General features: G+C 41.7%; 1 protein-coding gene across 1 annotated transcript in view; it reads left to right on the plus strand.

Moving 5' to 3' along the window:
* Positions 1-15,326, plus strand: part of DCHS2 (dachsous cadherin-related 2) — a 343,764-nt gene extending 328,438 nt beyond the window's left edge. Inside the window, exons 10-11 of the mRNA XM_068277038.1 lie at positions 9,668-9,907; positions 15,142-15,326. Of these exons, the coding sequence (XP_068133139.1) occupies positions 9,668-9,907; positions 15,142-15,326 (425 nt within the window). The remainder of the gene's footprint in view (positions 1-9,667; positions 9,908-15,141) is intronic.
* Positions 15,327-15,563: the final 237 nt, after the last annotated feature.

Below are 15,563 nucleotides of genomic sequence, written 5' to 3' on the forward strand. Positions count from 1 at the left end.
CTTTTGCTGAATTCTCTTTTAATAATCTGCCTAATGCCTCCACCAAGTTATCACCTTTCCGGTCACTGGTCTGAGTCCTAAATTTTCCTCTTTATCTGTCTCACTCTTTTCCCGCATTGGAAGATTGGCTCACTCAAATGAATTCTGTTTGGGCGCAGGTTCAGCAAAATTTACAGAAGGCATTTTCCCAACAAAAACGTTATGCTGACCTTCATCGGTCTCCAGAGTTTGAGTTCTTTCCTGGGGATCTTGTTTGCGTCTCTACACGAAATATTCCTCTGTGTCAGCCCTCTTCCAATTTGGGACCCAGGTATATTGGCCCTTACCTTGTACTGGAGAAGATTAATAATGTTATCTATCGGGTTACCTTGCCTCAGTCCATGCGGGGGAGGGGGGGGGGGTAAACTCTTTTTATGTTTCTTTGTTGAAGCCAGCAGTTAATGTTATTCAGACTTCTCCTCCACCGCCTCCGGTGGAGATTGATGGCGAACCTGAATTTGAGGTAGAAAGAATCCTTGACTCTTGGAAGGTTAGAAATTTGTTACAGTATTTGATTGATTGGAAGGGGTATGGTCCTGAGGAGAGATACTGTGTTCCAGCAGGTTCATTCTAATGAGTTGGTTCATGAATTTCATTGCAAACATCCCGATAAGCCTAAAAGGGAATATTCGGAGATTACTCCTCTGGGAGGGGGAGGGGGGGGACTAATGTAACGATCTTACCTGTCAGTGGCTCCAGCGAGGTCGTAGCCAGCTCTGGAAACTGAGATTTGCAGACTTCTTCCTGCAGCGGCATTCCCGTCTCCCCTACAGTCGTGGCTGAGCACTCCTCCAGTTCCCCCAGGCGAACGCGTGCGTCTCTGAGAGGCTCTTATACTCTCAGACCGGGCCCTGTGTAATTAGAGTCAGCTAACATGCTTGTCAGCTGACACCTTGCTTGGAGACTGCCTTTGGTCAGCTGGTTTCTGTTATGCTGCTCTGATTGCTTGTTTTCTCCTGGGGGTTGGTCTCTGTTCCTTTCTGTCTGTATTTAAACTCCTTGCTGCAGTCTCTCGTTGCCCATGATAGCAATCAATACGCTGGTTGTGCTGGGCACTTTGTCACTCTGTGATTGACCTCAGCCAGTTTCTGACTACGTCTGTCTCATCCATAGGGCTTGATTCACAAAATGGTGCTAACTGTTAGCACGGCTGTTAGCACAGCTTTTCGCACACTTTAAAAAAATGGGTTTCGTGCGAAAAATTGATTATTGCACGCAAAAATGTGCATTTGCGCATTAATGAGAATTTTCCGCATGTTAAGGTTCGTGCAATAATGTGAATTTAGCACGCGAACGCGACTGTTAACGTGCAAAAAATTTGCATTAACGGGCAAATGTGGATTTTTGCGCGCGATAACCGTTATCACGCGAAATTTCACGCTAAGCATTTTTCACAGCGTGCTAACAGTTAGCACCGTTTTGTGAATCAAGCCCATTGTGTATTGTACCATATAACATCTAGCGTGATACATACACAATGACGTATCTATGGCCACGCTAAGCCAAAAGTAGCTTTATTATGTATATCTGTTAAATGCTGCATTACTCAATGGAGAAGTGCCGGTTGTGTTTATTAGTTTGAAGGAGGGGTGACATCACCAATAGTTTTGGCTTACCAATAGTTGTCCTATAATAAACACAAACTGCGCCTGCCAAAGTACAAACGGGTGCAATAGCATATGCTTCAATCGAGTGTTCGCTATCACAAGTCCTTGAATATCAGTCTATAGTGCTGTGACAGCGCTCCTCTTCTTTTCTACAATTTAAACATAGAAAAAACAATCGCACATAGTGCATTACTGTGAATCACAAAGTACAGTTCCCCACACGTGCATAAGTGCTCAATTGTGCATCACTCGTGGTCTCTACAGCCCCTCCACACTAGCAGCTCACCAGATTGACACCACCTCACAGTCCAGGTGGGTCTAGCGCTTAGCCTATAGAGCGGCCAACTCCAATGACACTTCCACGATAGTTTAGTTCACAATTGGATGATCCATATTTAATGACAAGTTCCACATGAAAAACATATAAGAACACACATAGCATAAAACCGTTGGGCTAAAAGTTATGGCCTGCGCAATATCAGCGCACTCACTTGTGTAGGAAGATAACAGGCATTTCAGGCATTGCAGCCTAGCAATAAAGCTTCTCTGCTGGCGGTGTCGGCGTCCCGAACTTCCCCGCTCCTCGTGGCAGCCTGTCTCCTGACCTTCCAGATCCCAGTGACGTCAACGCTCCTGGTCACGCCCGACGCGTTTCGTCCAATGGACTCATCAGGGGCTGACGTCACTAGGGCGCTGACGTCTTTTATACTGAGGGCTAGCTCTATTGTGTAGTCTATGGGTGCCTAGGCATCCACTACTTCCTTATTATGACGTCATCAGTGGCCGTCTGGAACACTGATGTCCCGGCCCTATCTGATGACTAAAACCTGTGATGAGGGTTAATGCCATCTTGTGGCCAGATTACTAACTTCCACCCTTTTGGCTGAAGAAAATCTTACAGTCTAAAACAGTGCCATCTTGTGGCCATTTAGCTAACTTACTAAAGCTAGGTTTGCCAGTATATCAATTCATGATTGAAAATAAGGGTGGAACACCCTTGTTTAAGAATATATTTTATATTTTAAAAGGTCCCAATGTTCCAGTTTTTTTCCCTTGTTTTTTCTGGTTCAATGATTTTCATTATTTTTTTCATTCGGAATAAAAAATCTTGTTAATAAAAACCAAAAACTAAAAACTAAAAAGGACACATTTAGTAGAAATCAACTCCTCCATCCTGCCTATTAATTTCAACATGGGGGACTGGTTAAAGGTGGCCACTATGACCATCCCTATGATACTCAAGGGGTCGACAAAGCCCAGATGAAAGGGGGCTTTGCACAAGGAGCTCAATATCTTTGCTTCTATTACTTACATGTTTCCATTAAGGATCTTCTACTTGAGGCACCTTGTTGTTTAATTGGGCAATAGCTGTTTATTCCTGGGCTGCAATACCTTGCCCTCTAATTACAGACAACAGTCACAAAAAGATTCCTTTAGGCCCAAATATCAACACCTCCTCAGTTTACATGCTGCAGTGCCTCCATTGGCACCCGCCTACTGAGTGAGAATGCTGTGTATCTCCTCCCCATCATATACTGTGCCCTTAATTGGCCTCTATGTCCCCTCCCCTTAGCTAGTGTGGTAATGTAAACAAGTGTGCGACCCCCACTTTAAATATACAAAGGAGCCACAGGATTCTCAGTGTTCAAAAATTCATACATCATTTGTAATAAAACAATTTAAATCAAAATCTACATTGAGTCCCCTCAGGGACAGTGATCGCATATTAAATATCCATCTCCCCTCCGCTTGGGAGATGTCCCTCACTACACTCGAACCTCTCCACCTCTTAACATGTGACTCTACCCCCATAAACTTCAGTCCAGCGGGGTCTCTATTGTGATGTATTTTAAAGTGATTGGAAACACTGTGTGTGGCCAGTCCTTTAATTATGTTTGCCACATGTTCCCCTATCCTTTTGTGTAATGATCGGGTGGTGCGCCCCACATATTCTAGCCCACAAGGGCATATCAAAACATATATCACCCCCTTACTGCGGCACGTGATGCATTGTTTTATCCTGTGTTGGTAACCTGTGTTTTTTGCAGTGAGAGTGTCCCCTCTACATGGCTGTGCCTCTCTACAGCCTCTGCAATCCCGGCAGGGAAAGAAGCCCCTTTGACCCAGGAGGTTGGCCGTATTTACCTTCGGGGGGTCCTGGAAGCTGGGAACTAGCTTCGACCTAAGATTGGGCGCCTTCCGGTATATAAATCCAGGTTTTTTTGGGAGTGCCCTCCCCAGCGTCCCATCCAGTTGCAGAATGCGCCAGTGTTTCATAATAATCGACTCAACATCTCTGTATTGATGGCTATAGTCAAGCAGTAGATCAAATTCTCTGCTCCTGCCTCCTGATGGCTTTCTGTTTTGTAATAGGTCAGACTGTTCCATCCTGGATACTTCATTCACTACGGCCTGTAAATGCGCAGGGTTGTATCCCTTATCCACAAACCGCTGGACCAGAACTTGGCTCTGTTCTCTAAAATCATACAGGTTGGTGCAGTTCCTCCTGATCCTCATTATCTGTCCCTTTGGGATATTATTCAACCATCTACTGTGGTGACAACTGCCTTTAGGGATATACCCATTTTTGTCTGTAGATTTAAAGAAGGTTTTGGTCACTAGTTTGTTATCCTGTTTGATGATTGTCAGGTCTAAGAATTCCACCTGCTTAGCTGCCTGACAGAACGTTATTTTGATGGGTGACCAGTGGTTATTAGCTATTTTGCAGAATTCGTTGAGTTCCTCACTCGTACCCCTCCATATAAAGAACAGATCGTCAATAAATCTGTTCCAGCTGATGATGTTCACAGCTTGGGCCTTACTTAATATTTCTTGTTCCCATTTTCCCATATAAATGTTAGCTAACGAAGGGGCAAACTTTGCCCCCATGGCACATCCCGTTAGCTGTAAATAGTGATCTTGATCGTACCAGAAATAATTATGCGAGAGCGCAAATTTTAACAGTTCCATAATAAACCCTATCTGCTCCACTTTCAGATCAGTATCCACCCCCAGTGCCTGTTCTACTGCATCCATCCCACTGAGATGGGGAATGACCGTGTATAAAGACGTTACGTCTCCTGTAACCAGTATATCATTTTGTTCAATAGATATATGTTGCATCTTTTGTAATAGATCTTTTGTATCTTTTAAAAGAAATGGTAGTTTAGCTACTGCTTCTTGGAGAAACCAGTCCACATATTCTCCCACTCTTTGTGTCAAGGATCCCACCCCACTCACAATGGGCCTCCCCGGAGGATGGACCTGGTTCTTATGGATCTTGGGGTTATAGTAGATTACCGGAAGTCTCGGGTTTGTGGGCATAAGATATTTGAATTCATTTGTGGAGATAAAAGTTTCTCGTTCCCCCCTCATTAAAATCTCCTTTAGCTGTTGTTTAAATTCAATGGTGGGGTTTTTTCTCAGTTTTTTGTATGTGGTTGGATCAGCCAGTAGTCGGTTCATTTCCGTTTTATACTGACTACCATTCAGCACCACCAGGCCTCCCCCTTTGTCAGCGGGTTTTAATATGAGATCTTTAGTTTCCACCAGTTCCCTAATCTGTTGATCAATCATTTTGCTATTTTTCAGCCTTTTGACTTCCAGCACATCCAGGTCTCGAAGTACCGCTCTTTTGAAAGTTTCAATGGTGCTGTCTTTGGCATTATCCTGAGGATTAAATAATGATTTATTTTTGAGGGTAGTATGAATGTAATGTTGAGGTGGTGGGTTGACTTTGGGTATAAGGCCGGTTTTATTCATGAAATACTTTTTTTGATTGAGTTTTCTCACATATTTGTTTATTCCCAGGTATGTCTCAAATTTATTCAAACTTTTTGGGGGTGCATAGTTCAGACCCTTATCAAGTAATTTTAATTGTTGTTTGGTTAGGGGTATCCCACTTAGATTGAAGATACCTCCCCCTATCTCTGCCTTTTTCTGTCTCTCTCTTCGTCCTCCTCGAACCCCTCTCCTGTTCTTTTTTGCCCTCCTTCCCATTCCTCCTCCTGGTAATCTCTCTGATAATCCCATCTCTCTCTCTGACCTGTCCCTAAAAAACGGTCATTGTACTCAGTGAGTTCCTGATACCGATTTGATAGGGGTAGTGCTGTGTGACCTCTATTATCTCCGCCCCTATGTTGGGCATTCCAATCATTCCAATCACTTTAAAATACATCACAATAGAGACCCCGCTGGACTGAAGTTTATGGGGGTAGAGTCACATGTTAAGAGGTGGAGAGGTTCGAGTGTAGTGAGGGACATCTCCCAAGCGGAGGGGAGATGGATATTTAATATGCGATCACTGTCCCCGAGGGGACTCAATGTAGATTTTGATTTAAATTGTTTTATTACAAATGATGTATGAATTTTTGAACACTGAGAATCCTGTGGCTCCTTTGTATATTTAAAGTGGGGGTCGCACACTTGTTTACATTACCACACTAGCTAAGGGGAGGGGACATAGAGGCCAATTAAGGGCACAGTATATGATGGGGAGGAGATACACAGCATTCTCACTCAGTAGGCGGGTGCCAATGGAGGCACTGCAGCATGTAAACTGAGGAGGTGTTGATATTTGGGCCTAAAGGAATCTTTTTGTGACTGTTGTCTGTAATTAGAGGGCAAGGTATTGCAGCCCAGGAATAAACAGCTATTGCCCAATTAAACAACAAGGTGCCTCAAGTAGAAGATCCTTAATGGAAACATGTAAGTAATAGAAGCAAAGATATTGAGCTCCTTGTGCAAAGCCCCCTTTCATCTGGGCTTTGTCGACCCCTTGAGTATCATAGGGATGGTCATAGTGGCCACCTTTAACCAGTCCCCCATGTTGAAATTAATAGGCAGGATGGAGGAGTTGATTTCTACTAAATGTGTCCTTTTTAGTTTTTAGTTTTTGGTTTTTATTAACAAGATTTTTTATTCCGAATGAAAAAAATAATGAAAATCATTGAACCAGAAAAAACAAGGGAAAAAAACTGGAACATTGGGACCTTTTAAAATATAAAATATATTCTTAAACAAGGGTGTTCCACCCTTATTTTCAATCATGAGTTGATATACTGGCAAACCTAGCTTTAGTAAGTTAGCTAAATGGCCACAAGATGGCACTGTTTTAGACTGTAAGATTTTCTTCAGCCAAAAGGGTGGAAGTTAGTAATCTGGCCACAAGATGGCATTAACCCTCATCACAGGTTTTAGTCATCAGATAGGGCCGGGACATCAGTGTTCCAGACGGCCACTGATGACGTCATAATAAGGAAGTAGTGGATGCCTAGGCACCCATAGACTACACAATAGAGCTAGCCCTCAGTATAAAAGACGTCAGCGCCCTAGTGACGTCAGCCCCTGATGAGTCCATTGGACGAAACGCGTCGGGCGTGACCAGGAGCGTTGACGTCACTGGGATCTGGAAGGTCAGGAGACAGGCTGCCACGAGGAGCGGGGAAGTTCGGGACGCCGACACCGCCAGCAGAGAAGCTTTATTGCTAGGCTGCAATGCCTGAAATGCCTGTTATCTTCCTACACAAGTGAGTGCGCTGATATTGCGCAGGCCATAACTTTTAGCCCAACGGTTTTATGCTATGTGTGTTCTTATATGTTTTTCATGTGGAACTTGTCATTAAATATGGATCATCCAATTGTGAACTAAACTATCGTGGAAGTGTCATTGGAGTTGGCCGCTCTATAGGCTAAGCGCTAGACCCACCTGGACTGTGAGGTGGTGTCAATCTGGTGAGCTGCTAGTGTGGAGGGGCTGTAGAGACCACGAGTGATGCACAATTGAGCACTTATGCACGTGTGGGGAACTGTACTTTGTGATTCACAGTAATGCACTATGTGCGATTGTTTTTTCTATGTTTAAATTGTAGAAAAGAAGAGGAGCGCTGTCACAGCACTATAGACTGATTACCAATAGTTGTGACTGTAGCAAGTAACTTGTCTATATATTTTATTTAAAGTTTAGACGGTTTACACAATAAATCTAGCTGCAAACAGCTTCAACAGTATATGATTATTTCTTCCTGTGATACAACGAGAGCAGCCATATGTTGCTTGTCATCATTACACAGGCAAGCTGCTCTGCATCTCCACCCATCAGCCTGTGAAAACGCCACTCCCCTCTCCTCCTCTCTCTTCCCCTCTCTGCCCCCTTGCCTCTGAAATCTTGTGCATGCTTCAGCAAAAGTTTTCTCCTCCCAAGACTGAGCTCCAACGAGCACTTGCTGGAGGAGCTGGGGTCGTGGATACATTCATTTATAAAATTAAAAACATTTGGGAAGAAGAATGCCCAATAAACTATATGTAAGGAGCAGAAAAATTAAAGCAGCAAAAGTTTGTCTCGGATCCACTTTAAAGGGGCAACACCATTGTTTGGTGTTTTTTAATAATGCATTACTCCCTCTAGATCTCCGGAGATCATTGAAGACTCTGTGAGTTCCTGTAAACCTAGTCTGGATTTGTTAATGAAAATTCTGTAATAAAGTGGCAAAATTTAGCAGTTTTCACGTTAGGTCGTTTCAGATGACAGCAAAAGTTACTGCAAGGAGTGATGCATTTGTGGCTTTGCAAATGAAGTTGCATGCATAAGCTTTCAGCTTGAACTTTTTTTTTTAGGACAGCCTAAACATGACAGCATCCAATCACACAGCTTCTAATTCAATAACCTTTCAGCAAAGCTCACTTTATTTTGATGACACAGGAGATGGTTACACATGTCTGACACCTAATATCAGAAATTTTGTTGTGTATCCAGGCCAGGTTTAAAGAACCTTTTGTGCTCTTCAATGGTCGACACCCCAGGAGGAACCTTAGTAAATATGTCAGGAGTCCTACACGTGTCACCCTAAACTTTACTATCTCTTTGCCGCCTCTAACCCAACCCTCCTTTACCCCATGATCAGTGGTAGCCAAAGAAGCTTCTAGGTCTTCAGCTTCATGAATGATCAACTTGATGGTGTGGTTATGTGAAGTTGAAGACTATTCTAGGTAAACATAAAAACTATCTTGGGGGATGTGAGTACACATCCCCTAAGATAGTTGATGGAGAAAGGAGGGAATTTCAACATAATTCCTAGAGATGGTCTTTAAGTCCAGGAGCTTTCATGGTTACCATCATATCAAGAGATTACATTTCTGCTACAAACAAAAACAAAATTCAGTAGTTTAGATAAATGGTATTCCATTGATGGTGCCGTAAAGATAAGTGCAGAAATGTGGAAGAAGCACATTATTTTGGGCAATGGATCTTTGTGAAAGGTAATCGAGAAAAGGTAATTACCAGAAACATTGTTGCCCCCTTAAAGAGAACCAGAGATGAAGCAACCTCATGTATTTTACCTTATAAATCAGTGGGAACATGACAGTAAACACCTAATCTGCTCTTTGTTACATTGTTCTCTGTTTAATTTGCCTGTTATCACCTCTAAGATAAGAATCCCGACTAAGCAGTCGGTCTGGCTTTGCTACAGAATAATTATAGCTGAGACTGTGTTCTTTGCTGTCTTCAAGTCCAAGCCTGCCCCCTGCTGGCTTTGTTCAGGAATCATTATAGCTGAGTCATTATAGCAAAGCCAGACTCAATGCTCAGTCCGGGATTCTTATCTCAGCTAGATAACAGACACTTTTAGCAGTGAGGATGAAACAGAGAGCATGGTAAATGTTTTCTCTAATGTTCCCACTGATTTCTATGGTAAAATACACAAGGGTGCTTCGTCTCTGGTTCACTTTAAGCAGTGCTTGTCTCAGTGTCATGTTGAATTAGATAATCTCAATGCAATAATTTTACTGAATTCTTTTGTTATTGGTAGGCAAACATGCCCATCTGAATCAATCTAAACAGGTTTTAAAAGACCCATGGGGCCTCATAACTAGTAACAGATGTAGAACCATGTGACCTCTACCTCCTAAGTGCCTTGTTGGCCTCAGTTAAGTAAGGTCAGAGGGAAGCAGACTCCTTTGTAAAATGCCTTGTGTATTTATGATTTGACTAACATGTATCATTTTACCTTTTCTTTCTTTAGGATGGCTAACCTTATCTTCTACATTGGATCGTGAGATTCGGGAAAATTATATTTTGTCTATCTTGGCTACAGATAATGGCACACCAATTCTCTCTGCAACACAGATTTTGACAGTCACAGTAGGTGACGTCAATGACAACTCACCAACATTTAACCAGCCCTTGTATGAAGCTGCATTTTTTGAAAATCAGGAGCCGGGCCTGCATGTCACAAAGGTGAAAGCAGAGGACATGGATTCAGGTAATTGAAAATACATGGATTGGCGGTGGAGGATGTATAGAATTTCCTGGGTGTTGTTTAACAATCTTCTCTTCATTGAAGTCTATCAAGAGATGTAAAATAGATACATTGCTTATATTTTCTTCTATGCAACTGAATTGTGACAACATGTGAGTAAAGAAATAATCAGTCAAAAATTGGACATATGGCAAAGTGATCCAAGCAAAGCAATTGCTATAGCAAGATTTAAATTTCACTTGTGAGTGATTCAACCCAGCCACTTTGTACTGGAGTTAATCTAATCTACCGTAATCTAATCACAGAGACCTGTGCAGCTCATATGTTTCAGGTTTTAAAAGGACTAGATGGTACAAACAGACTACACTTGGCCCAATTCACTGTAATAAAATTGATGCTCTCGTATTTAAGGGTTATTGGTGGTGGCCATTTCAGCTGTGAGGAGTTGATTGGGTGTCAGAAATTGATGAATACATAGCCAGCATGCTGACTGTCATGATTTCTGGCATTAGGTGCTTGGATTTTGTGTCCTGCATGAAGATGATGGGAAGTTAGCTAGAGTCATCAGTATTGGATAAAGTGAATCTGAAACAACATGTGACAAATGATAAAATAAACATATTCACATAGGATACCAGCCCTACTAAGACATTATGACAACTTCCTTTCTGTTTTCCAGTATAGGAAGAGTTTTAACTCTTAAGAGTTTTAACTCTTTAGCTTAAGAGTTATTATTTATTCAAAAGAGCTTCTCTGAGGTAGTTGACCAACTTGATCAAACTCAGTCCCGTTTTATGAAGAACTTAAAAAGCCAAGAAAAAGTGAGAGACAGCTTGAGATACATTCTACTGCAGGAAAGTTCAAAGGGTCATTACTTCTGCTTTGCTTTACAGCTTAAAGAGACTCTGAGGTGGGCTCATAAAAAAAAAGAAGTATGCTACCTGATCGAGGGGGGGGGGGGGGCTGTGCAGATCAGGTAGCCACCACTCTCCGCCACTCCTGTGGGCTGGACTGGCCCACTTTCACTTTTGTGACCTCTGGGTCACGACGCTGCATGGAGAGAGATAGTTCTCTCCCAGTGTACAGGGAGGTGGGGGAGCAGCAGGGCTTACGGCCAGGGAGTAAGCGCTGCCCAACGGCAGCTCTGGAAACCCTGCAGGAATGCCCCTAGCGGGTGTTTTTAACAAGGAATCCCTTTCCTCTATTTACCCTCCGAGATAGCGACAAATATTGTTGCTATTTTTGGGGGGCTATAGCGTGGCAATGGGATGCAGAGAGCGGCTGTGTGGGGACACAGAGGCATGTCATGAGGCAGAGAACATGCCTCTGTGTCCTATCTGCCCCCCAAGGAACCGCCTTGGGTCCTCTTTAAAAGGTAGAGTGTGGATTTTAAACTGCAACTGTTACAGTCTGAAGCAATATTATAAATAAAGCTATATAACTGAAAATAAAAATATGAGACTATTTTCTTTGCTACTAATGTTTTATTTATTATCTGTATTACACATAAAATTCATTATGTCATAATTTTATTTTCACTTCCGGTTCACTTTAAGCATCATTTAGGAGAGCTAGTGTTAGAAGGAGGGGTAGAGGGAGTTTAGATTTAGTTGGTTAGAAGGTTAAGAATAGGTATCAGGAAGAGACTTATGTTTGGGTGGGAGAGGGTCGGGAGTTAAGGTGAGACATCAGGAAGGGGTTAACTTTAACGTTAACTTTGGGTGGTGATGGTGTTAGAGTTGATCATTAGGAACGGGTTAACTTTATGGCCTGAAGTTAATGTTAGGGTTTGGGCTGCAGGATTTTGTTTGAGGAATTCATTGTGGCTAGCCAAATGAGCGACACCAAAATTACTATTTTATATCTATAATTCCATACTGGTATGCTGAGATAAAATGTATAAAGGTGGCATATCTAGCAGTTGATTGAATGTCTGGTATAGCAGCCTCCTTCTCTTATTACAGGTATCCTTTCAATTATTCAGTCACATACATCGGAACTTATGTGTACATAATTGCATAGCTGACACAAACTCTGTGATTTCACCTCAGATTTATTTTAGTATATCAACTGTCTATCATGAGAGTCCAAGAATTGTGTTTCCAAAAGCAGCTCCAGATCAGGTGGTTTTCCATGATTGGGTGTTACAGAATGATTGTAGTTCTTTGATTCAGACCATGCGGAAGACCCTAGCTTAGTGTACCAGACCAGCAGTGGTATTCCTAGTATTTCTTTTATAACAGATTTCATTTAAAAGGAACAAGAATTAAGAGGGATAGGGAGACTGACATGTTTATTTGTCTGACTGTCCTGCTGACCCTCTACCCTAATATGTTTAGCCTTAGATCCTGAACTAGCATGCAGATAAGATGTTTCTGACAAAAATCTGATTAGCCACATGCTTATTTCAGGCGTGCGATTTAGGCACTTCTAAGGCCAGAATGATCAGCAGGGCTGCCAGGCAACTGGTATTGTTTAAAAGCAAAAGCTGCAAATATGTCAGCCTCCATATAACTCTTGCTTCTAGTTCCCTTGCAAAACAAGTTTGCCTTCCTAACAGAAGGTGTTTGTGATAATTCAGATTCTTTTTAAATGAACATTAGAGTAAAGGGAAATTTCAGAATTTCATTGCTTTAAAAATGCTTCTGTCCTGGTTGTGGTGCTGGTCCTTTGCCATTAGTACTTTCTGCTTCAGTGAATAGAGCACAAATGCAAGGCAGGTTCTTGACTGCATATGTGTTGAAGGTGTTTAAACTATCTAAAACTATCAAATTAACATGACAACTGACTTCGTAAAAAGGAAATAGCGACGATCTTCATTATTCTTCTCACTTTCCTTTACATAAGGTGTTAGTACCATTTTTGTCCACACAGGGGCACTGTTGTCTCTTCTGAAATTATTTTGTCAGGATATGTTTTACTGAGAACAAGGTTTGAAACCATAAAGCGTGTTAAAATTTACTAAATTACTAATAAGTTTATTTATGGCAGAGCGATAAACAACTGCATAAATCTTGATTTGAAAATTTGTCAGCGTCTGTTAAATTTACTTTGCATATTGCCTGGACTGTGAAAATGAAGCAGTTTCTAAACACATTCCATCTTGAGCATGTATAGTCACTGTAGCTGTTCATGGATTATTTCAGTCATTTAAGATTGACAAGATTTTTTTTTTAATAATTTATACTGTTTTGTAATATGTCTGGTACACAGTACAGTTAGCACACTTGATCTAATGGAAGGAGGTCCAGAATTAAACCCTGCTATCGGCCCCAAGTTTGGCTCCAAAGTGTACCTAGTTGGGTTCCAACAATGTTCTTATTGGTTGTGATGGTGGCCTTGAAAATGTGAATAGGAGGAAACCGCACACCTCTCTGTTGTCCAGTTATGTTAGATCTTCTTGACATTTAGAAAAACAGAGGTACATGGCATACTTCAGGCTCACCCCTCCTTAAATCTGTATTAGAAAAGACTGGAATCTGATTGTTTCCCAGTTTTTTCCCAGTTTTCAAACCTGACACCCACAACACCTGATACCTTTGCTTCTGAATTTAAGTTAAGTGACTAATGGCTGGATTGAAAATTTCAACTCATAGCCTGTTACTTCGTAGTCCTGGGATGTACTGTTCCTATACATATGAAGGCATATAGATGAGTCAGAATACCTCTATGTGCCTGTTCATTTGAGGTTTCCACTGCAGTTGGCCAGACAAGTGTTTCTTTGCAAAACTACAGACTCAAGGTCTTAGCCAGGAAAATGTCCAGAAAGTGGCAGAGTAGTGGGATGGTATCCCCCCAGTCTGATGGCGCTATGCAGGGCAATTGTCAGCCCTCCTGGTCTGAAACACTGGTGCAGAGGGCAGCAACAAAAAATCGGCAACAAAGAGACTACACCTAAATGTGAGTAATGCTGCTGGTTTGTTAATGCCAGATTTATATACCGTCATTCATTATATTTACTAGCTGTACCAGTTGGATCAACAAATTTTAGTTCCAAGCTTAGAAGATTTGTTTTCTCAGAAATATCCCAATTAATTGATATAACACATCAGTAATTATACAGAAAATCTCCTTTGCCTTAAAGTGTACCCGTGGCAACATCTGACATGATGCGATAAACATGTGTATGTACAGTACAAAATATAGTAATAACCAGGCTGTTTTACTTGTTTTATTTTACTGCCTGAAAGAGTTACGTTTTAGGCTTGGAAGTAACAGCTTCTGTCTTGTTGATAGCATGTCAGAAATATAATAACTAATCAGTGGTAAGCAAATAACAGTCATAAGGGCCCTTTTCCACTAGCAATCGCTAGCGTTCACGCTGAACGCTAGCGATTGCTGAATCGCAATTACCGCCGATTCCCCGACGTTCGCGGCCGCGATTTTGCTATGCTATGCACTGCATAGCAAAATCGCTGCAAAAGTCGCTCCGCGGCGCGATCGCGATCAAGTAAAAAACGAATCGCGGTAGTGGAAATTACCTACCGCGATTCCTATGTTAAAAAGCAAACCGTAGCGATTGTAAAATCGCTAGCGGTTTGCGTTTTTGCGATTCAACCAGCGCAAACGCGCTGGTGGAAAAGGGCCCTAAAGGTTTTCTTGGCAGAATACAACTTCTGAGAGCGGGGGAGAGATAGAAACAGGTCAATCGTTTATGTGTTTTAACTCTGGGACACTTAATAGACGGCAATTGAGCAGAGACAATAAAACATTAATCTACTTTGTGCATTTTTAAATATGAAATAAAACCATGGGATATCTTAAAAAAAAAAATCATTCTTAGGAGTACAATGGTAAATACAAATGTTTATCTCATCAATTTATTTTCAGCTCGGGTCACACTATGATATTATTTAGTATGTATTTAGCACCGACATCTTTAGCAGCGATTTACAGAGTACAGACTGTAAAGTTTACAGACATATAATAGTCTTGTCGCAAACTGTCCCTCAGAGAGGCTTACAATCTAATCTATTCCATAGTCATATGTCCATTGCAGTCTAGGGCCAATTCAGGGGGTGTCCAATTAACTTATCTGCATGTTTTTGTAAAACTCTTGGATTTGAACCTGGAACCAAGCACTGATAGGCAAGAGTGCTATCCACTATGCCACCATGCTGCCCATCTATTGCATAACTTGAAGGATGTTATAAACCTACGGACACACTATTTAGATCTGTTTGTAAAACTGTTGGAATCAGAAAGGCTATATGCCCGTTTGTTTTTGTTTTTTTCAGGAACGAACGCTGCGCTTACTTATTACATGATACCAGGCCCGGGACATGAGCTTTTCAGAATCATACCTCACACAGGAGAAGTGGTTACAGCAGCTGTATTTGACAGAGAGACCCGGGACCACTTCATTATTAAAGGCAAGACATATGTTGTTTTATGGTTTCTGCAACAAAACAAGCCATACTGAAGTAGTGTATTCTTGAGGCCAAGCATGTTTGAGTAATAACAGGGCTTATTTCATTCACATCTACATTAAATGGACTCCTTGAGCTGTGAAATCTTACACGGCAGAAAACACGCATGTTCACGTTCAAACAATACTTGTAAATACCTCAGGGGAATCACAGCTGCATTTTTTATTGTTATTTATTTACATCTTTATATAGTGCTGACACATTTTCCACAGGAGTTTACAGACAGAACA

This window comes from Hyperolius riggenbachi, chromosome 1 (assembly GCF_040937935.1).
Source record: "Hyperolius riggenbachi isolate aHypRig1 chromosome 1, aHypRig1.pri, whole genome shotgun sequence".
Taxonomy (NCBI): domain Eukaryota; kingdom Metazoa; phylum Chordata; class Amphibia; order Anura; family Hyperoliidae; genus Hyperolius; species Hyperolius riggenbachi.